This window comes from Bos taurus, chromosome 24 (assembly GCF_002263795.3).
Source record: "Bos taurus isolate L1 Dominette 01449 registration number 42190680 breed Hereford chromosome 24, ARS-UCD2.0, whole genome shotgun sequence".
NCBI classification, from domain to species: domain Eukaryota; kingdom Metazoa; phylum Chordata; class Mammalia; order Artiodactyla; family Bovidae; genus Bos; species Bos taurus.
The window spans coordinates 32,584,764-32,609,345 of NC_037351.1; the positions used below are offsets into that span (position 1 = coordinate 32,584,764).

Consider the following 24,582-nt stretch of genomic DNA (forward strand, 5'->3'; position numbering starts at 1 on the left):
TCCAGTCTTAATAATCAAACTGTAACTTTATTTTGGGACACAGGCTTTTTCTAGTTCTCTTGGCATCCCCTCCAGAAGGTCTTTTCCATTACAGGCTACAAATCTCTGATTACACACAAATGGAATACAGTAGTAGTGTTTTCAGCACCTCCGTGTAAATGGACAGCACCCTCCTTGGTAAGTGAGTTAGGAAACCAAATCCACCATTAAGGGTAGAGGAGCTGAATAATGTACCAGTTGCAGGATTTCCTTGGTCCCTCAACAGTAAGGACCATGACTTTGACAAAATTTGTGAGGGCAAATGCTTTATATTGGATTTACAACCAAGACACAATTCTATCTAAACAGGAAAAGTCCTGACCAAGCATCGTGTGCTTAGCCCTCTGCAGAATCCATGCTACGTTATTTAAGGCTGACAGGGGAGGCACTGTCCTCTCTTTACAGACAAGGACACACGCTCAGAAAGCTCAGCCAGCCAGGAAGTGGAAGAGTCTGTTTTGAGCTCAGCTACCCTATGCTGCCTTTGAAAACTGCAGAGGAGGAATCTATATGAAAGATGGCAGTAAATTTAAAAAAGATGTATTTATTTTAAAGGTGCTATCAAAGAATTTTCAACACGAGTGAAGGAGAAGATGATGCAAAGAATTAACCCAGAAAAACCAAAGACCATAGATATACATAAAAACAGGTCTGCAAAGAGTCACAGCCTACACAAAATAAAACAGGAAATTCAAGATAAACAGAAAAACCTGGGAAACTGATGGAGGGGATTAATATCCACAGAGATTTAAATGAGAGGAACAAATAGAAGCCATAATTAGGAAAGTGAAAACTTTTCCTAGAACTGAATGACCTTCTCTGTAAAGGATGTCAATTGGACAAGCTGGTATATAGGTTTTTCCAAAGAGGAATAAAAAATAAATTGTAAAAAGCAGAAATGCCAGGTAGTCACAGTTCTGAAAATTCAAGAGCCATGAAAAAATTTTTATGTAACAGTTTGGAGAAAATTCTTTCCTTTTAAAGTGTACAATTCAGTGGCTTTTAGTACATTCACAGAAGCATGCAACTCGAAAGCTGAAAGAAATCTTAAAAATGATGTAGCCTAGTGTTTCTCAAGGACTTTCTAGTGGCTCAGTGGTAAAAAAAAAAAAAAAAAAAATCCTCCTGCAATACAGGAGACACAAATTCAATCCCTGGGTTGGGAAGATCCCCTGAAGGAGAAAATGGCAAACCACTCCAGTATTCTTGTCTGGGAAATCCCATGGACAGAGGAGCCTGGCGGGCTACAGTCCACAGAATTGCAGTCAGACATGACTGAGCACGGCACCGTAGCAGTGTTTCTCAAGTGTGTTATACTGAATGTTTCTATGTCTCACAGGCTACAGTATGAAAAAGAATCCTCCTGGTCAAGCAACTTGGGTGAACAGAGCAGATATGCAGACTATCTCCCCCATGATGCAACACTAAACTCTCCGAGAAGCCCCAGGATATCCTAATTTAAATGATATGAAACCTCTTCATGGAAGATGTTATTAACTAGTCCATCAAATCAGTGCTCCAAGGAAGATACTTTAGGAAAACACTGATTTATTTCAACCAAAACTGAGTGGCTTCACCGAGGTCTCACTGTTCTTCAAAACTGTTCGACATGTGAGCAACCACGTGGAAGTAGACACGGTTTTCATTCTTCATGAAAGAGCCAAAACCAGACCTTCAGACTTTTAGTCCAGCGCTCTTTCTACAATGTGTATGTTTGTGTGTGTGTGTGTGTCACTTGCTCGGTCATGTCCGACTCTTTGCGACCCCATGGACTGCCGCCCTCCTGGCTCCTCTGTCCACAGAATTCTCCAGGCAAGAATACTGGAGTGGGTTGCCATGTCCTTCTCCAAGGGATCTTTCACATGGCAGGCAGGCTCTTTACTGTTTGAATTGCCAGGGAAGATCTTTTTACAATGCTACATGTCAAAACCTGAAGCTCTGAACAATGACAACAAACTCCCAGAGCCACAGAAAAATGAGGACTAGCACAAGAAACAAAGAAACAAACAGATTGAAGAAACCAGCGTGCCCACCCGCTGAGAGTCCAGAATCATAAAGAAAAACGGAAGAGTTCAATGCAATACTATAAGAAAACACAAAATTTCAAAGAAGAGCTCTGGACAGGGGTAGCTAAAGTGGGGAACTGCTGCTGCCAAGTCTCTTCAGTCGTGTCCGACTCTGTGCGACGCCAGAGTCGGCAGCCCAGCAGGCTCCCTCGTCCCTGGGATTCTCCAGGCAAGAACACTGGAGTGGGTTGCCATTTGCTCCTCCAATGCATGAAAGTGAAAAGTGAAAGTGAAGTCGTTCAGTTGTGTCCGACTCTTCATGACCCCATGGACTGCAGCCCACCAGCCTCCTCCGTCCATAGGATTTTCCAGGCAAGAGTACTGGAGTGGGGTGCCACTGCCTTCTCCAAAGTGGGGAACACTATTTCTTAAAACTAGCTCTGTGAAACCCAGCAATGGGAGTTTGCTGGACACTTACTGGCCTTAGGAGAGAGAGAACAAAGACCCAGAACGCCACCTGTGTGGATACACAACCTGCTTTTAAAAATGGCAGAAAAACAATTAAAATACAGTGATCATCTTTTCAATTCAAATTGAAGGAAAAATCCACCCCAGAGTAAACAGAAATGAAAACAAACATAATCATAAATGCAACTCTGGGAGCAAAGGAAAACACATGCTTCATATACATAACATGTATAAGAAACTCCTCTGTAAGAGCAGAGAGTGGGAGTAAGAAAGAATTCAGATCATCTGTTGCTTCTGGGGTCACCCCAACTCCACCAGCATCTCTCCACCAAATGCTCCAGCCCCCTTGAGCCTGGACCTCTCATCGTGGGGCCTCTTCTTGGGTCTAGGCTTGAATGCAGGATCGTACCCCATGCTCCCATATCTATCTGGAAACTCCTACTGACTCTTCAAGAGCCAATCCTAATATTCCCTCTCCTGGGTCATCTTCCTTAGAAGATGAGGGTTGCACCAAGGGTGACCCACATCCTGCTTGCCCTTCCTACAGGCCTGTTTCTGTATTTCTCAAAGCCTGGCCTTCTTCAGTGATCAATGCAAAGAAATAGAGGAAAACAACAGAACTAGAGATTTCTTCAAGAAAACTAGAGATACCAACAGAACACTTCATGCAAAGATGGGCACAATAAAGGACAGAAATGGTATGGACCTAATGGAAGCAGAAGATATTAAGAAGAGGTGGCAAGAATACACAGAACAATTATTCAAAAAAAGATCATGACCCAGATAACCACGATGGTGTGATCACTCACTTAGAGCCAGACATCCTGGAATGCAAAGTCAAGTGGGCCTTAGGAAGCATCACTACAAACAAAGCTAGTGGAGGTGATGGAATTCCAGTTGAGCTATTTCAAATCCTAAAAGATGATGCTGTGAAAGTGCTGCACTCAATATGCCAGCACATTTGGAAAACTCAGCAGTGGCCACAGGACTGGAAAAGGTCAGTTTTAATTCCAATCCCAAAGAAAGGCAATGCCAAAGAGTGCTCAAACTACCGCACAATTGCACTCATCTCACACGCAAGCAAAATAATGCCCAAAATTCTCCAAGCCAGACTTCAACAGTATGCGAACCATGAACTTCCAGATGTTCAAGCTGGATTTAGAAAAGGCAGAGGAACCAGAGATCAAATTGCCAACATCCGCTGGATCATCAAAAAAAGCAAGAGAGTTGCAGAAAAACATTTACTTCTGCTTTATTGACTATGCCAAAGCCTTTGACTGTGTGGATCACAACAAACTGTGGGAAATTCTTAAAGAGATAGGAACACCAGATCACCTGATCTGCCTCCTGAGAAATCTGTATGCAGGTCAAGAAGCAACAGTTAGGAACAGACATGGAATAACAGACTGGTTCCAAATTGGGATAGGAGTATATCAAGGCTATATATCGTCACCCTGCTTACTTAACTTATATGCAGAGTACATCATGCGAAACGCTGGGCTGGATGAAGCACAAGCTGGAATCAAGACTGCTGGGAGAAGTATCAATAACTTCAGAAATTATGGCAGAAATCGAAGAGCCTCCTGATGAAAGTGAAAGAGGAGAGTGAAAAAGCTGGCTTAAAATCCAACATTCAAAAATTGAAGGTCATGGCATCTGGTCCCATCACTTCATGGCAAATAGATGGGGAAACAAAGGAAATAGTGAGAGACTTTATTTTGGGGGCTCCAAAATTACTGCAGATGGTGACTGCAGCCATGAAATTAAAAGACGCTTGCTCCCTGGAAGAAAAGCTATGACCAACCTAGACAGCATATTAAAAGCAGAAACATTATGTTGCTGACAAAGGTCCATCTAGTCAAAGCTATGTTTTTTCCAGTAGTCACGTATGGATATGAGAACTGGACGATAAAGAAAAGCTGACTGCCGAAGAATTGATGTTTCTGAACTATGGTGTTGGAGAAGACTCTTGAGAGTCCCTTGGACTGCAAGGAGATCCAACCAGTCCATCCTAAAGGAAATCAGTCCTGAATATTCATTGGAAGGACTGATGCTGAAGCTGAAACTCTTAATACTTTGGTCACCTGATGTAAAGAACTGATTCATTGGAAAAGATCCTGATGCTAGGAAAGACTGAAGGCAGGAGGAGAAGGGGATGACAAAGGATGAGATGGTTGGATGGCATCACTGACTCGATGGACATGAGTTTGAGCAAGCTCCGGGAGTTGGTGATGGACAGGGAGGCCTGGCATGCTGCAGTCCATGGGGTTGCAGAGTCAGACATGATTGAGTGACTGAACTGAACTGAACAAAGCCTGGCCACCTCAGTATCTGCTGACATGCCTCCCTGCCATGTGGTCCCCAGCTCCCCCAGGGCCGGAGCTCTGCTGCAGTGGCCTGTACTGCTGCAGCCCCCATGGCAGACATAGCAGTGCTGTCAACATGTCATAAACACCAACAAGGACCTGCACTCAGAGCTCCAAAGCAGCACACACCTCCAAAATCACCACTCCCTAAACCTCAACAGCAAAACTACACCCAGGGTCCCACCATAGACCTCACCTCAACAAGGAGAGAAGGCTTAAAGAGATTAAAGGTCTTGTTCAAACCAGTCAATCCTAAAGGAAATCAATCCTGAATATTCATTGGAAGGACTGTTGCTAAAGCTGAAGCTCCAATACTTTGTCCACCTGATGTGAAGAGCTGACTCACTGGAAAGGACCCTAATGCTGGGGAAGATAGAAGGCAGGAGGAGAAGGAGGCAACAGAGAATGAGATGGTTAGACAGCATCACTGACTCAACAGACATGAATCTGAGCAAACTCCCGGAGATAGTGAAGGACAGGGAAGCCTGGCGTGCTGCAGTTCATGGGGTTGCAAAGAGTTTGAACCAACTGAGTGACTGAACAACAACAACAAATCCAGACCACTGGGCCAGAGTGGAGGAGCCAGGACTCAGCATGGGCAGTCAGCCTCCAGATCTGAGCACTCAGCTACAATGTGTATCTTATTACATCACAGTACCACAGCTTCCCAAACACTCCCATTAAGCCAGCGAAATGCAGGCTGAATTTCAAGGGATACAATCAAATCCCTAAACAAGAACACTAACATTTCACTATTCTTATAAGACAAATATGTTATGATAAAATATTAAGAAAATGAACTATAAAAGAAGCTAAATTAAGGAAAACCAGAAATAAAGTGGAAGTAAAATATGAATTGATTAAAAAAAAATCAAATCTCTCTATAAAAACCAATATGAAAGTCTTAAGCCCAATCATAAAATTAGGAAAGCATAAATTTATAAAAACACCACTAGTAATAAAAAGTAATATCACATTTACATGCTTGGATATAGTCATATGTCTAAAAATATGTGGAAATAAGAAAAAGTAAAATATAAAACTAAGATGAGTATAACAGTAAGTGGACATCTTCAGATTATTGAAGAAATAAAAGAAGTTATTAAAGAATTAATTTCAAAACTACTTAACAACTGAAAAATACTTTCAAATGTTTAATGATGTTTTAATTACTTTAACTGACTTGCTTCTCCAAAATGTAGAAAAAAAATATTCTATTAAGCAACTCATTTTTTAAAAATAGTAAGTTTATTTCTAAAGCCCAATAAGAATAAGCCCTCTTGGATATTTATATTTATAATAATATTTCAGTTCAGTTCAGTCGCTCAGTTGTGTCTGACTCTTTGCGATCCCATGAATCCCAGCTTGCCAGGCCTCCCTGTCCATCACCAACTCCTGGAGTTCACTCAAACTCATGTCCATCGAGTCAGTGATACCATCCAGCCATCTCATCCTCTGTTGTCCCCTTCTCCTCCTTCCCTCAGTCCCTCCTAGCATCAGGGTCTTTTCCAGTGAGTCAACTCTTCGCATGAGGTGGCCAAAGTATTGGAGTTTCAGCTTCACCATCAGTCCCTCCAATGAACACCAGAACTGATCTCCCTTAGAATGGACTGGTTGGATCTCCTTGCAGTCCATAATATTATTTAAATATATGTTATTTGCTAGTAAGATACATATACTATTATTACATATACATAACATTACATTTAGAATATATATAAAATATATAACACATATATATAACTTATTAGCAAATAAAAGCTAAAAAGAGAATTGGGTTGAGACAGAAGGCCTGAATTCTAGTTCCTCCTTAATCCAAAATAACTATGTCCATGTACACATATTATTTCACTTGAACCTGTTTAGTATACACAGATGTATGTAAAAATATAAAGTAACGAGACACAGGGTGACATGAGTAAATGAAGAGACACCATCAGAAATGAGTAAGAAATACAGATACTAAAATTTCCTTATAATACACAGAACCTGACAAACTGATAACTGTACAGAAACAAAAGTATAAAAATACTAAATAATATATATTTTTAGAGGCAGTAGTCATGTATTTGTTATATGAACCACAATTGTCAAAGCCACTTAACTTTCATTTTAAAACATCTATAATAGGTAGAAAATAAAGATAAAAATAGATTCCACCCATCTTAAGGATTTAGTTCAATAACAAGAAGATAAACAACCTTAAATAAAACAATGTTTGGATGGACCTAGAGATTATCCAACTGAGTGAAGCAAGACAGACACAAAAAGATAAATGTATGATATTGTTTATACATGGAACCTAAAAAGGGTACAAAAGAACTTATTTACACTACAAAAGTAGAGTCACAGACATAGAAAACAAACTTATAGTTTCCAGAGGGTAGGGGACAGGGATGTATAAATTGGGACTGACATATTCACTACTATATATAAGACAGGTAACTACTAAGAATCTACTGTACAGCACAGGGAACTCTACTCAGTACTCTGTAAAAGCCTATATAGGAAAAGAATCTAAAAAAAAAGTGGGTATCTGTATAAACAACTCACATTGCTGTACACCTGAAACTAACACATTGCAAATCAACCATGCTTTAATAATAATTTTTAAATGTTAATATTCCTGAATCGAGTAGGTTTCAGAATTAATAGCCATCTGCACATGCAAAGAGGTATGGGAATATGAGTTTTTAAAATATCATTTTACAATCTGAAGAAAAAGTATTCTATGTGTCCCACTTTGAGAAGACAAGCATTATTTCTGAAGAAATGAAATCTGTTGTAACAAAAGCGTGTATGTTTGAATGTTCAAATTTTCACAATAAAATGTAAAGACTGTTCTCAAAATGACAGTAATAGAAAAGGGGAAATATATGACAAACATAACTTATGATTACATTAGACATGAGAATTTGATTAAATAAAAACATTTCTTACTCAAAAGTCAAACTTGACTAGATCAACAGATTATATCCAAAGGAAAAAAGAATATATACTCCTACTGAAAATACCCTCAGTAACACTTTTTGGAAGCGTTTTTATTGAGATATAATTCAAGTATTACAAAATTCACGAAGTATTCAATTCAGTGGTTTTTAGTATATTCACAGAGTCCAACAACACAAGAGAAGACTCTACACGTGTACGTCACCAGATGGTCAACACCGAAATCAGACTGATTATATTCTTTGCAGCCAAAGATGGAGAAGCTCTATACAGTCAGCAAAAACAAGACCAGAAGCTGACTGTGGCTCAGATCATGAACTCCTTATTGCCAAATTCAGACTTAAATTGAAGAAAGTGGGGAAAACCACTAGACCATTCAGGTATGACCTAAATCAAATCCCTTATGATTATACAGTGGAAGTGAGAAATAGATTTAAGGGCCTAGATCTGATAGACAGAGTGCCTGATGAACTATGGAATGAGGTTCGTGACATTGTACAGGAGACAGGGATCAAGACCATCCCCAAGAAAAAGGAATGCAAAAAAGCAAAATGGCTGTCTGGGGAGGACTTACAAATAGCTGTGAAAAGAAGAGAAGCAAAAAGCAAAGGAGAAAAGGAAAGATATAAACATCTGAATGCAGAGTTCCGAAGAATAGCAAGGAGAGATAAGAAAACCTTCCTCAGCGATCAATGCAAAGAAATAGAGGAAAACAACAGAATGGGAAAGACTAGAGATCTCTTCAAGAAAATTAGAGACACCAACAGAACACTTCATGCAAAGATGGGCTCGATAAAGGACAGAAATGGTATGGACCTAACAGAAGCAGAAGATATTAAGAAGAGGTGGCAAGAATACACACAACTGTACAAAAAAGATCTTCACAACCCAGATAATCACGATGGTGTGCTCACTCACCTAGAGCCAGACATCCTGGAATGTGAAGTCAAGTGGGCCTTAGAAAGCATCACTATGAACAAAGCTAGTGGAGATAATGGAATCCCAGTGGAGCTATTTCAAATCCTGAAAGATGACGCTGTGAAAGTGCTGCACTCAATATGCCAGCACATTTGGAAAACTCAGCAGTGGCCACAGGACTGGAAAAGGTCAGTTTTCATTCCAATCCCAAAGAAAGGCAATGCCAAAGAATGCTCAAACTACTGCACAATTGCACTCATCTCACATGCTAGTAAAGTAATGCTCAAAATTCTCCAAGCCAGGCTTCAGCAATATGTGAACCGTGAACTTCCAGATGTTCAAGCTGGATTTAAAAAAGGCAGAGGAACCAAAGACCAAATTGCCAACATCTGCTGGATCATTGAAACAGCAAGAGCATTCCAGAAAAACATCTACTTCTGCTTTATTGACTAAAGCCTTTGACTGTGTGGATCACAATAAACTGTGGAAAATTGTGAAACAGATGGGAATACCAGACCACCTGACCTGCCTCTTGAGAAACCTATATGCAGGTCAGGAAGCAACAGTTAGAACTGGACATGGAACAACAGACTGGTTCCAAATAGCAAAAGGAATATGTCAAGGCTGTATATTGTCACCCTGCTTATTTAACTTCTATGCAGAGTACATCATGAGAAACGCTGGGCTGGAAGAAGCACAAGCTGGAATCAAGACTGCTGGGAGAAATATCAATAACCTCAGATATGCAGATAACACCACCCTTATGGCAGAAAGTGAAGGGGAACTAAAAAGCCTCTTGATGAAAGTGAAAGAGGAGAGTGAAAAAGTTGGCCTAAAGCTCAACATTTAGAAAACTAAGATCATGGCATCGGGTCCCATCACTTCATGGGAAATAGATGGGGAAACAGTGGAAAGAGTGTCAGACTTTATTTTTCTGGGCTCCAAAATCACAGCAGATGCTGATTGCAGCCATGAAATTAAAAGACACTTAGTCCTTGGAAGGAAAGTTATGACCAACCTAGATAGCATATTCAAAAGCAGAGACATTACTTTGCCAACAAAGGTCCATCTAGTCAAGGCTATGGTTTTTCCTGTGGTCATGTATGGATTTGACAGTTGGACTGTGAAGAAAGCTGAGCACTGAAGAATTGATGCTTTTGAACTGTGGTGTTGGGGAAGACTCTTGAAAGTCCTTTGGACTACAAAGAGATCCAACCAGTCCATCCTAAAGGCGATCAGTCCTGGGTGTTCATTGGAGGGACTGATGCTAAAGCTGAAACTCCAATACTTTGGCCACCTCATGCGAAGAGTTGACTCATTGGAAAAGACCCTGATGCTGGGAGGGTTTGGGGGCAGGAGGAGAAGGGGATGACAGAGGATAAGATGGCTTGATAGCATCACCGACTCGACAGACACGAGTCTGTGTAAACTCCAGGAGTTGGTGATGGACAGGGAGGCCTGGCGTGCTGCGATACATGGGGTTGCAGAGTCGGACACAACTGAGCAACTGAACTGAACTGAGCACAATCATTACAACAACATATGTTTAGGGTATTTTCATCAACCCCAAAAGAAATACTGTACCTATTAACAGTTACTCTATATTCTCCCCACCCATCCCCAAGTAAGCTATCTGCATACTCTGGGGACTTCATCTAAATAAAATCACACAATGTATGTTCTTTTGTGACTTGCCTTTTTTCACTAAAAGTGTCTTCAAGGTTCATCCATGCTGTAGCAAGTGTCAGTACTTCAGTCTTTTTTTCAATTGCTGAAAGTTATTCCATCGTATGGATACATATTTGTTTATCCTTCATCAGTTGACAGACATTTGAGTTGTTTGCACTTTTTTGCTAAGTTATGAATAATATGGACATATGTTTTCATCTCTCTTGAGTGGAACTTCTGGGTCATATAATCAATCTATGTTCGAATGTTTTGAGAAACCACCAAACTGCTTTCCAAAGTGGCTACACTATTTTTCATTCCCACCAGCAATGAATGAAGAGTGCAACTTCTCCACATGCCTGTCTTCTTATTGGGTGGTCTTTATTGTAGCTACTCTGGTGGATGTGAGACAGCGTCTCACTTGGCTTTGATTTGCATTTCTTCATAATGAATGATGATGATGAGCATCTTTTCATGTGCTTGTTGGTCATTTGCATATATTCTTGCATGTACATTTTTAACAGTAAGTACTATCAATACAGCTGAGATTATGAAGTACACATCTTCCAATTTTGTTCTTTGTTTCCAAGACTGTGTTACATATTTAGTGCAATCCCTATCAAAATCACAGTGTGCTTTTTCGCAGAAACATACGAACTGATACCCAACTCAAGGAACCTGAAATAGCTAAAACAATCAAGGGAGTATTGCCATCTTAGCAGTACGGAGTCTTCTGATCCATAAACAGAAGGTCTTATCAGTAATATTTGAGACACTGCTGCTGAAACCATGTACAAACTAATGAAGGATTAGACTGACTCACTATTCCTCGAGTATCATCTTTCATCGTTCAGTAAAAGTTACAAAGTGTGAACTGTGATTCAAACAATGACACCACTGAAGCTATAACCTAAGGAAATAATTCAAGAAAATAAAAAGTAAAAATATGCTAAGATAATACATGGTCTTTTCTATTACAGTGAAATGCTGGGAAATCACAGGTATATAACTGTCAAATATCCCAACAATTGAAAAATCAAATTAGTAACCATGGAAATCTACACAGTTTCCATAGCACTTATCTATAAAAACTATCTTCAAATACATAAACACTAGATTTGTAAGCAAAACTGCCTGAAGTTTCATATATATACATTAAACATCACAAACCAACTTGAAGCAAAACATCTTAATTATCGCTGGGCTATTTTTATGAAGTTGCTTCACATCTTAAAATAAACTATTATGTGTGTGTTTTACAGAGAGGCGCCCCCTGTCACGTAGCAAGCATTAGGACATGATGTGACAACCCACTTGCACGTGACTCAGCATTATTGCCGCGGAGCCGTGGAATCGGTTTAGCGGTATTGCTGTCAAGGACACCTAACAATAGACCCTGCCTCTAACCCCTGCCCTCAGGGCCAGGGCTCGTGTAAGCAAGGCAAAGCTCATCCTCTTATGCACACTTAGTGAGCTTGGGGATATAAATCGGTGTTAACCTTCTACTGGCTTTTCAACCCAACGGCCTGTAACGGTAGAGATAAAAGAAGAGCAAATGCATTTAACCTATTAGCAATCTGAGTTATCATCATCTCATTTCAGTGAATAGTCATTAAACCACACACTGGATTTATCGCACTGGAAAGTGAAGACAAACTGATCCTCCACCTCCTACATCAGATTAAACCCATCTCTCACTCTGTGTCCTAAGAATAAACGGCTGCTGTACCTCCTGGTGCCCGAAGTCATAACGAGAACCACGTAGGTCGGAAGAGAAGACTACAATTAATAGAACCCTGGGGAATTACTTCTCTTCCTGCATTGCCTTTTTCCTGATCCTATAAATAACAACATTACCTCATGCTGGCAAGGCGTGCTGTTCAGATACAAGAGGCAGGCTTGCTCATCAACACTGCCACCCGACAGCTCTGGTTAGTCATATGCCCCTGAGATGGGTGCCTGGGCACAGGCCCCCCTGGGTTTGCCATTTCTGCTCTGGCCCCTAAGTTCCAAGCCCCCCGCAGCCCTCCTGCCTCTTGTCTCTGTCTGATAAATTAATCACCAAGGGGATCAACCTTCACTTTTCTGTCCCTGCCACAATCATGAGCTGAGGGGCTAAAAAAAGCAACACAGACCTCTCGTTTATTGTGGGGAGCACCAGTTAAACAATTAACTGTCATCAGTAGAAGTACAGAGAGAAAGAACTACAGCCTGAAATAATGAGTGGGAGGAAGGTCCAGAGACGGAATGATGGGGCAGAAGCATAAAGGCCTTTCACGCAGACAGAACCGGACAGGTAACAGAAAGTAAGGCGATGGAGCGCCAGGGTGACAAAGTCAAGGGCAACCATCAAAGCTGTCCCTGTGGGCACTGCTCATGGGGAAAAGAAACCACATCCTATCACACAGCTTTGTGAGAAGCAAGGGCTGGCAGGAGGAGGACAAACCCGAGCAGGCTGTTGCCTTGAGGCTCTGTGCACACTCCCCCTTGGTTCTCATGGAGCAAGGCCGTCATCTTTGTGATCATCAGGGGCTGTCACAGCACAGACCTCACCCGCCTGAGCTCGGGGAGTGCAGAGGCTCAGCCCTCCAGCAACAAGCACAGACCTCATGGACACCCACTTACTTTTTCAGTTCCTGTAAATTTATTTCTTTCTTTAGAGTCATGCTTCTTTAGCCAGCCCATCAGGACTTCAGTATCTGAGTTGGTACCCTGACACCAAATGTTGAGACCTTCCTGCATCATCACCTTCTGTGTTGGCTGTAGAAACAGGCTGAGGTGCCACCAAGAAAAGGTGACAGTCCTTGACAACCAGCTTCCTCCCTTAAAGAAACACCATCACTCACCCTGATCAACGGACTTCCTGCCAACAGACTCATCAGTCCATTCGATAAAAACACACTGAGCGCCAGTTTCGTGGGAGATCCATTTCTGCTCCTGAAGAACAAAACCTGTGGTTTTTCCATGCCAGCATGCAGGACACAGAAAGTATGGGTGCAAGCTTGGAAGACAGTTTCACAAATGTTCCCAAACTGCATTAAGTAACTTCTTTAGAACATGTCCATCAACTGTCATTCATTCAAATATTTGAGCAATGAGAGAAAGACTAATATTAAAAAATAAGTCTCATAACTAAGTAGTCACACCATGTAAGGTGTGTATATATACATAAAACCAAATACATGTATCTGTATATTACATACTAAGTAGATTATTAAAAGGGAGGAGAGGGGAATTGTGCCAATCCATATTGTTTAAAAAAAAAAAAAGGACTAGAGAGAAATAGGAAGTTTACTGAAATGTAGACTTGTTCCTAATAATTTTAAATAACCAAGAAAAATATTTATTAATCACTTGGATGGTAATGGACTTATCACTAACATAAGTTTAAGGGGATGAAAAATATATAAAATTCAAAATTATAACCATTAGCTCATATTTTAAAATGGAGATTGCTATATAACCCCTGGGTCCACTTCCTAACAGCTGTGTGCATTATGGAAATTCAGGGAAAAGTAAATGCGGGTACTGTGCAGTAGCTCTAAGTCTTCCACACTCATTTTGCCCATCCCAGGCCTAGCTCAATTGATAGCTCTCAATACCAAAGCGAGTTCTTTCTCCTAAAAAGAGAGCAAATTTGGTAACATGACTTCCCAGGCTTAAACACTCAATAACAACCACCATCACTCCACTACCTGAATAATGTTTATCACACGCCAAGTACTGTGTGAACCCATATATTCTTCATGGCTACATGCTAAGTCACATGGAAGAAGCCTAGAGACAGGACAGGTAAGGAGGATAAGACAAGAGGGTGGAGGAGGCTGGAGGTGGGGGTACTGTAGACACGCAGTGGGGAGAAGCCAAGGTGGCAAAGAAAGAAAACTCTTCTTGCAACCTGGCCCAGACTCCCAAAGAGCAGAGGAGCTTGGCGTCCTGAAGATGCATAAGGACCCCACGAACCACTGATGGTGCGGAACTTCACTGCTGTGACGAGTTAGACCATGACAACATGGAATAATGAAGACACGGCCACAAGGGCTATGCGAGTGGTGGGATGGGGTGGATGTGCTCAAGATCACCCTCCCCATGGATTTCAAACTGTCCCAAACAATGAAGGGCAAACTATGTCAAAGGTTGTTCACGAAACTTAGAGAGTAGGTACCTGCACTTGATTTGCAAAAATCATAAAGGAAAATGAACACTTATCAGCTGGGGTTGAGTCGGTCATCCTGGACAAAAGCAAGCTGGCACAGAAGCAGCTGTTCAAACAACGGGAAGTTCTGAGTCACCAAAGAAGCGAAGTCCAGGTCACATGATCCACTTGCCAAAATTAGGAGCCCCCAGACCATGTTCCCTAGGAGCTCGTGGATAAAAAGACCGCAAGGGTGTGGGGTGGGAGGGAGGTTCCAGAGGGAGGGGACATACGTGTACCTGTGGCTGATTCATGTTGTTGTATGGCAGAAACCAACACAACATTGTAAAGCAACTATCTTCCAATTAAAAAAAAAAAAGCCTAAAAAAAAAAAAAAAAGATCTCAAGAGGCCCTATCTCTAACCTAAATGCGCACTGAAAAGAAAAAAAGATTTTCTGCAAGCAAATTCGTCAACTGAACGCTATGAGTTTTCATAAACTGACTTGGGAGCTTAAAGGCCTTGCAATAAGCGTCTGAGAAGAGCTATGTCACATCCTCTCTGAGCAATTCATCAGTAAATGAAGGATGCCACCATCTGATACCTAGCTACATGACCATTTGGGAAGATTAATGAAACACCAGTGTCTGGATGCCATGAAGATAATGCCAATAATATCTCAAGTTAGCCTTAAAATTCGCTTATCCTGTAAGCCTTCAGGAAGAGCCAAACAGAAACAATCACATTTCACTTGACCCTGAGGCTTCAGCTCACTAATCAAGAGCAGAAACGGACCTTTCAGTGTTTTTTCCTTAAAACCAAGTATCAGCTGGATAAGCAAACTGCTCCATGACAAAGCAGCTCTAAAGTCTACCACCGGTACTCAGATCCCAATGACCTACTGTGAAAGAGACTGAGGGCTATCATGGTGACTGTGTGCCTTCCCAAATCATCATCCTTTGATGATGCTGTGCCTTCCTCATTTCTAGAACCAACCCAATGACAATGAGTGAGCACTCAAAGTTAGTTTTCACTCAGTCCCTACAAAAGATGATTTGTGGACAAGGTAAAATCATGCTATTTGTAAGCCCTCCTCAGACAGCCATTCTGCTTTTTTGCATTTCTTTTCCATGGGGATGGTCTTGATCCCTGTCTCCTGTACAATGTCATGAACCTCTGTCCATAGTTCATCAGGCACTCTATCAGATCTAGTCCCTTAAATCTATTTCTCACTTTCACTGTATAATCATAAGGGATTTGATTTAGGTCATACCTGAATGGTCTAGTGGTTTTCCCCACTTTCTTCAATTTAAGTCTAAATTTGGCAATAAGGAGTTCATGATCTGAGCCACAGTCAGTTTCCGGTCTTGTTTTTGCCAACTGTTTAGAGTTTCTCCATCTTTGGCTGCAAAGAATATAATCAATCTGATTTTGGTGTTGACCATCTGGTGATGTCAATGTGTAGAGTCTTCTCTTGTGTTGTTGGAAGACAGTGTTCGCTATGAGCAGTGTGTTCTCTTCGCAAAACTCTACTAGCCTTTACCCTGCTTCATTCCGTAGTCCAAGGCCAAATTTGCCTGTTACTCCAGGTGTTTCTTGACTTCCTACTTTTGCATTCCAGTCCCCTATAATGAAAAGGACATCTTTTTTGGGTGTTAGTTCTAAAAGGTCTTGTAGGTCTTCATAGAACTGTTCAACTTCAGCTTTTTCAGCATTACTGGTTGGGGCATAGGCTTGGATTACTGTGATATTGAATGGTTTGATTGGAAATGAACAGAGATCATTCTGTCGTTTTTGAGATTGCATCCAAGTACTGCATTTTGGACTCTTTTGTTTTGTTGACTATGATGGCTACTCCATTTCTTCTAAGGGATTCCTGCCTACAGTAGTTGATATAATGGTCATCTGAGTTAAATTCACCCATTCCAGTCCATTTTAGTTCACTGATTCCTAGAATGTCGACATTCACTCTTGCCATCTCCTGTTTGACCACTTCCAATTTGCCTTGATTCATGGACCTAACATTCCAGGTTCCTATGCAATATTGCTCTTTACAGCATCGGACCTTGCTTCTATCACCAGTCACATCCACAACTGGGTATTGTGTTTGCTTTGGCTCCATCCCTTCATTCTTTCTGGAGTTATTTCTCCACTGATCTCCTGTAGTATACTGGGCACCTACCAACCCGGGGAGTTCCCCTTTCAGTATCTTATCATTTTTGCCTTTTCATACTGTTCATGGGGTTCTCAAGGCAAGAAAACTGAAGTGATTTGCCATTCCCTTCTCCAGGGGACCACATTCTGTCAGATCTCTCCACCATGACTCTCCCATCCAGATGTTCAAGCTGGTTTTAGAAAAGGCAGAGGAACCAGAGATCAAATTGCCAACATCTGCTGGATCATGGAAAAAGCAAGAGAGTTCCAGAAAAACATCTATTTCTGCTTTATTGACCATGCCAAAGCCTTTGACTGTGTGGATCACAATAAACTGTGGAAAATTCTGAAAGAGATGGGAATACCAGACCACCTGACCTGCCTCTTGAGAAACCTATATGCAGGTCAGGAAGCAACAGTTAGAACTGGACATGGAACAACAGACTGGTTCCAAATAGGAAAAGGAGTACATCAAGGCTGTATATTGTCACCCTGCTTGTTTAACTTCTATGCAGAGTACATTATGAGAAACGCTGGACTGGAAGAAACACAAGCTGGACTCAAGACTGCCGGGAGAAATCTCAATAACCTCAGATATGCAGATGACACCACCCTTATGGCAGAAAGTGAAGAGGAACTAAAAAGCCTCTTGATGAAAGTGAAAGTGGAGAGTGAAAAAGTTGGCTGTAATGCTCAACATTCAGAAAACAAATCTGGTCCCGTCACTTCATGTCAGATAGATGGGGAAACGGTGGAAACAGTGTTAGACTTTATTTTGGGGGGTCCAAAATCACTGCAGATGGTGATTGCAGCCATGAAATTAAAAGACGCATACTCCTTGGAAAGAAAGTTGTGACCAACCTAGATAGCATATTGAAAAGCAGAGATATTACTTTGCCAACAAAAGTCCATCTAGTCAAGGCTATGGTTTTTCCAGTGGTCATATGTGGATGTGAGAGTTGGACTGTGAAGAAACCTGAGCGCTGAAGAATTGATGCTTTTGAACTGTGATGTTGGAGAAGACTCTTGAGAGTCCCTTGGACTGCAAGGAGATCCAACCAGTCCATCCTAAAGGAGATCAGTCCTGGGTGTTCATTGGAGGAACTGATGCTAAAGCTGAAACTCCAATACCTTGGCCACCTCATGTGAAGAGTTGACTCATTGGAAAAGACCCTGATGCTGGGAGGGATTGGGGGCAGGAGGAGAAGGGGACGACAGAGGATGAGATGGTTGGATGGCATCACTGACTCGATGGACATGAGTTTGAGTGAACTCCAGGAGTTGGTGATGGACAGGGAGGCCTGGCGTGCTGTGATTCATAGGGTCACAAAGAGTAGGACACGACTGAGCAACTGAACTGAATTGAACTGAAAATCACGCTAAATTGAGTTTTTTAGGGGAAAAGAAGTTATTAGGGATTTCCTTGGTGGTCCAGTGGTTAGGAACCCACCTTGCAATAGACAGGATGTGGGTTCAATCCCTGGTCAGGGAACTAAAATCCCACATGCCAGGGAGCAACTAAGCTGACGCATACAACTACTGAACCCACGTGCTCTGGAGCCCGTGAGCTGCAATGAAAGACAAAGCCACATGACTCAACGAAGATCCTGCTTCCTATGTGCCACAACTAAGACCTAAGGAAGCCAAATAAATATAAATAATTGTTTTCTAAAATAAAAGGTTTTTTTAATATAAAAAAAGTTACTAGTTTTCACTACAAGATAAGCATTGTTTTTTTAAATTAACTTATTTATTTTAATTGGAGGCTAATTACTTTACAATATTGTGGTGGGTTTTGCCGTACATTAACATGTGTCAGCCAGGGGTGTACATGTGTCCCACCATCCTAAACCCCCCTCCCACCTCCCTCCCCACCCTATCCCTCTGGGTTGTCCCAGAGCGCCAGCTGAGAAATTAATGAAAATGGGAAGAGTCAGTTCAGTCGCTCAGTCGTGTTCAACTCTTTGTGACCCCATGGACTGCAGCACGCCAGGCCTCCCTGTCCATCACCAACTCCTGGAGCTTACTCAAAATCAAAATCATGTCCATTGAGTCCGTGATACCATCCAACCATCTCATCCTCTGTCGTCCCCTTCTCCTCCCGCCTTCAATCCTTCCCAGCATCAGAGTCTTACAGAAAGCGTAATGAAACATAAATCCTGACTTTTGCATTTCTATTTAGCAGTTTCAAAACCCAGTTTAGAGCACTCATTGATCAAGGGAGAGAAGGAAGGGCATCCACTGACCAAGAGAGATCTAGACATGCCTAACGCCTGGCCTCGTTGCCGTGGTGCACACAACTGCAGGCTCTCACCCACACTGGGCAAGTGTCCTTTGAACACTAAACCTAGTATTGTCATGTTCAGAGTTATTGAGAAGGTCCATGTCAATTTCTTAAAGGAAAGGCATCATGCACCCAAGAAAGCATTTACCCTGTACCCAGCTTTCTTCATTTCAGAAATGGCCACTGAAGTAAGAAGGCTGAATCAATTAAAAATTTCCTTCTACAGGCTTATTTCCCCCTGCACAAACCCAAGGGAGTATGGGAACTTGAATAGCCTGGACATCCTTCCCCACTTATAGGGCCCTAACCCTGAGCTTGAAAGAACAATTCACTAACAGCAGACTGGATCACACAGGAGGCTGATCAAAAGTACATTTTTAAGAAAGCAAAAGAAGAGAATTGTCACTGAAGGCTCATGAGCCTGACTTGAAACAAAAATGGTGTCAAAGTAATGAGAAGAAAAATGACTTGGACATGGGTTTACATGAGTCTTATCCTGGGGAGCTTTCAGTGTTGTTTCAGTTGTAAATTATTAGTATAATCTTTAGAATATGATTCCATATATAAACGTAAGGTGTCCTTGGATTTAAGAAGACACTTCATGGAGGAGAGATATTATTGGGGAAGTAACATACACTCCACTGCCAACAAGAAATTAGTGAAAGAATCACTCCCTGTGCTTATGAAAACACTCCTAGGCAACCATATTCCCATCATGTGCGGGATTTTTTTGGGGGTAAGGGGGCTGACTTCTAGCATGGATTATGTTGTGGACACTTGGTTAACTGAGGGTAAAGGTTATTACACCTCATACGGATGCACTAGTGAGCTGCTAGTGAGCATGTGGGTGGAACATGTGGGTGGAACACTGTGTTAACAGTCACCTTCTTTCACTTGCGTGATTCAGTTCTTATAAAGATTTTCATTTTACCATAATTAAAGAAGATACATGTACCCCAATGTTCACTGCAGCACTATTTACAATAGCCAGGACATGGAAGCAACCTAGATGTCCACTGACAGATGAATGGATAAAGAAGTTGTGATACATAAATACAATGGAATAGTACTCAGTCATAAAAAGGAATTCATGTGAGTCAGTTCTAGTGAGGTGGATGTTACACCGAGTGAAATCAGACAAGCAAATATCATATCAATTACATATATATGGAATCCAGAAAAATGATACTGATGAACCTATTTGCAGGGCAGGAATAGAGACTCGGACATAGAGAGCAGACTTATGGATGCAGTGCAGCAGAGAGAGACTTTGAGAGACTGGCACTGAAATATATACATTACCGTATGTAAAACAGACAGCTAGTGGGAAGCTGGTATATGACACAAGGAGTTCAGCTTGGTGCTCTGTGATGACCTAGAGCGGTGGGATGTGGTGGGAGGTGGGAGGGAGGTTCAGGAGGGAGGAAACATGTGGATACCTATGGCTGATTCACGTTGTTGTATGGCAGAGACCAACACAGCACTGTACAGCAATTATCCTTCAGTTAAAAATAAATACATTCTTAAAAAAGATTTTCATTTTTCTTCAGATCCCTGTGCCCTCAAGCAAGCTGACATTAAAAAAAGAGGTGCAGGTATTGGTAGGCAGGCATTGAGATGGTATAGTTCTTCCTATAGAGGATTCTGTACAATTAGGTCCACATACTAATTGTACTCAGACATACTCAGTTATGTCTGACTCTTTGCAACCCCATGAACTGTAGCGCACCAGGCTCCTCTGCCCATGTTCTCCAGTGGGTTGCCATTTCCTTCTCCAGTGGATCTTCCCAACCCAGAGACTGAACCTGTGTCTCTTACATCTCCTGCATTAGCAGGCAGATTCTTTATCACTGAGCCACCTAGAAGCCACAAAAAAAAAAAAAAAAAAAGGTGCAGAGAGAAGCAGAACCCCTCAAAAGCGAGGGTATGTTGTGTTTCTGGAATGACATAGCCTAGCCTTGCTCGCTGGGTGAGCTCCGAGGTCACGTGAAGCCTGTTCAGACCCCTGTTGACCTTCCCTGTAAAATGCAGGGGATCATTCTCTCCGTCGTGGGCTTGTTCTGAGGATTAAATGGGATGGTGTGTGTGAAAGCCCCTGGCATGGGACCTAGCCACATGAAGAGCATGAAAAAGTAATACGGGCTACTACTGTTTCAGAGTCTTTGCTGTCCTTGACATTTCAGGCAATAACATGAGCATGAATCAACTGTCAGCCGGGACGAACATTTGGAAATAGATTATCGGTAACTCCAGAGAAGGAAAAAAATCATATTGGGTTGGTCAAAAAGCTTGTTCGGGTTTTTCACATAACATCTTCTGGGAAAACCCGAACAAATGTTTTAGCCAACCTCGTATTTTGTTTTAACTAAGACATTCGCAAGGGCTCCCGTGTCTTCAACTCAGGGCACAGCATCTTGTCTCACCTCTGAGGGACCCCGACCCTGCTTCACCCATAGCTGTGAACAGAAGGTAACTGAATAAACACTCCGGGTTCCTTGAAGAGGCTCCCACGGCAATGACGAATGCAAGGCACAGAATGTCAGCCCTGTGACATTCGGGCTCCTTATGAGCTAGCCCCCTTCCAAATGAGAATTATAGATTCAAGCAAGAGGCTTTATTTTAAAAAAAAGCTGGAGAAGGCACAGTACCTCTAGTCGTTGTATGCGTCCCTTGAAAAACATAAAGAGGGAAGAGTTTGGATAAGCAGCTTCTTTTTTGAGGAGAATTTCCTTCGCTTCATCCAGGCCGGCTTTGTTATCACTTCCATCCAAGGCAAAAAATGGGCGGACCACGGTATGATACCAGAGCAGCGCTAATCTGAAGAGGAGGGACAGAACCCATGAGAGAGGCGGACTCTGCTGACAGTGTTTCCAATCTTGAAAATAATCAGCCTGTGCTCCTCCCATACACACTCCTTCCAGAAAACTCGCTAGGCAGTCCCTGAGTAAGTAAAAATCTGTATCTTTCCCCATGTTATTTTGATTCATATTTGGAAAACCACCACTTTTGAGCACAATGTATAAATCAGCATACTCCCACCAGGGGAGAGAAAAAGGTGCCAGAAGAATGCAGTTCTTCTGAGGCTTCTAGATGGATTGCTGAAGGCATCATTAACGTAAATCTCTGAATCCTACTCCGTACTCATCAATGCATAAATTAGAAATGGTGACTGGTGATCATGAATTTACTGTCCCCTTATAATTACTTTCCACGTTACTTTTTTCAAAAGGAAAGCATTTGTTCTCTCTTGTGTTCACAAAAGTTAGACTGTAAGTAAGCCTCACGCCCTGAATTTAAATACAGGGACCATAAGCAAAATTACACAAAATTAAGTAAAAATAAGTTACAGGAACAGAAGAAAGGCCCTTTCTCTAGCTTTTGAAAACCAAACAAATAAGTTACTTAAAATTGTCTCACTTCAAACTCGTCCCTTTCAAGAAAAAGGCCATGTTAAACTAGGTAAACAAAATAGAGTCACTGGGATCGGCTTTAAAAGACAAAAACCGTGTAACCAACACAACAAATATTTTTATGTAAATACATGCTTCCAATGTGCATAAATTTGATCCTTTTCTGGAGATCAGACTAATTTACATTATTTTTAATTCAATTCATTCCTTTCTCAGAAAATGTTATTAAAAAAAGACATTATCACAAGTTATAAACCTGCTAAGTCAAATTAACGAAGGACCACTGTTAGTATAATATAATGAGTTTGGGAAGGCATGAATATTTTTACAATGAAAAATTAATGACCTTTCTATAGTCACTACCAAACAATTAGGAGTTAACATCCAAATTCCTCAATACTGACATAAGCAGAAACCCAGCTCACTAAGGTTCTCTGTGATATCAACATCTTTTGGAAAAATTCTGATAAGTGCTGCAATATCAAAGCACAAACAGTATTTCATAAAATTACTCAAATTGCAAATAGTAGTAGATATTTTAGTTCAGTTCAGTCACGCAGTCATGTCCAACTCTCTGTGACCCCATGGACTGCAGCACACCAGGCTTCCCTGTCCATCACCAACTCCCGAAGCTTACTCAAACTCATGTCCATAGAGTCAGTGACATTTACCAGATTTGGGGGGAAAAAAAAAATCACACCATTTTTAATTGATGATGAAATGGATAAATCCTTGCTCTGGATGGTTATATCAGCTTCTTCACATTTTTCTGTTTAAATAATTATCATTTAAGTCTGAACAATATAATATAACTCAATTTAGTTGAACAGCACAGGCTGTCCAGGCCACAGTAAGAGACCAACGGACCAACTAGAGTCATCAAGAAAAATTATCCAACATGAGGATATAAGAAGAGAGATTTCAGAATCACAGAACAGCCTTATGAAATTTATATCCTCTGAAGTCCAAAATCAGGATTATGAATCTCAGTGACTGGTCAGGGTTACTGCTTTTAAATGCTTATAAATCATGATTATTTTGCCTGTTTAAAATACAAGACTCATCAAAAAAAAAAATTTTTTTTTAAAGAAAATGGTGAAGAAGAGGGACTTTCCACAAAATTAAAAAATGAGTAAATAAAAATCAAATACAGGACTCATGAGACTTAAGAACAGTGCTCTGTTCTTCAAAAGAAAGTTAGTCACTCACTCGTGTCTGACTCTTTGCGACCCCATGGACTGTAGCCCGCCAGGCTCCTCTGTCCATGGAATTCTCCAGGCAAGAATAGTGGAGTGGGCTGCCATTTCCTTCTCCCTGTTTCCCAACGTTAACTCCTAAACATCACCAAAACACGGTCCTTGGCATCCATTGAAACATAAAAGGCATGGCAATGGTCAACCAACCAAGCATTTATTTTACCTGCAGTTTCCTATAAAGGTTTTGATTGTCGCTTACGTACTTTCAACTACATTATCTACCAAAGCATTGCAATATAGCTACTCACGTAGCTAAAGGGGCCTTCATGTCCTTACTTTCGCTTGCATACATCAGTGAAGAAAGCCCCTGCAGGCGGTCTCCAGGAAAACCCAGCAGGTTGATGATTTTGAGCAGGTTTGGGGGCACCATGGATATGCAAAGGTGAAAAAGGCCGTATCCAAAGCTCACAGCACCTTTCAGTCTGTTCAGAGACTCCTCAGACACCCCTTCAGCCACAATGTGGTTATCATTTGCAGCGTCAGAAGTCAAACGTTCCTCTCTTAGCTTCTTCTGATACAGCTCCTGAAGGGCGTTGATGTCCAGATAGCATTTATTGTAAATCTTCCAGGCTTTCCTAAGGATCCACCCACCTTTTATATATGCTATAAAGATAAGGGGAGAAAACATGAAAAAAATAAGCATTCGAAATAGTTTTCCTACACTAATAATAAAGATATTGAAGAATGACTTGAAAAAAAAACCATACAAACTATTATCTACCATGACAACTTGTTTTTCTTCACATGGCTTAAATTCCTTATTTGAGGCCTGTTTTGGGGCTCCCTGGGTAGCTCAGATGGTACAGAATTTGCCTGCAATGCAGGAGACCCTGGTTCAATCCCTGGGTCAGGAAGATCCCTAGAGAAGGGAATGGCTACCCACTCCAATATTCTTGCCTGGAGAATTCCATGGACAGAGGAGCCTAGTGA

At 41.4% G+C, this 24,582-nt stretch overlaps 1 protein-coding gene across 3 annotated transcripts in view; it reads right to left on the reverse strand.

Annotated features, from left to right (window-relative positions):
- The window catches only part of TTC39C (tetratricopeptide repeat domain 39C), a 105,460-nt gene that overhangs the window by 26,718 nt on the left and 54,160 nt on the right, over window positions 1–24,582 (reverse strand). For 2 of the 3 annotated variants that reach the window (XM_003587769.6, XM_059881026.1), the window contains exons 5-6: window positions 23,901–24,255; window positions 21,635–21,803 (exon numbers count right to left, since the gene is read on the reverse strand). In XM_003587769.6, coding sequence (XP_003587817.2) covers window positions 21,635–21,803; window positions 23,901–24,255 — 524 coding nt within the window. Of the gene's footprint in view, window positions 1–13,260; window positions 13,597–21,634; window positions 21,804–23,900; window positions 24,256–24,582 lie in introns of those variants that run through there. The other variant, XM_010818798.4, reaches the window with a different exon arrangement.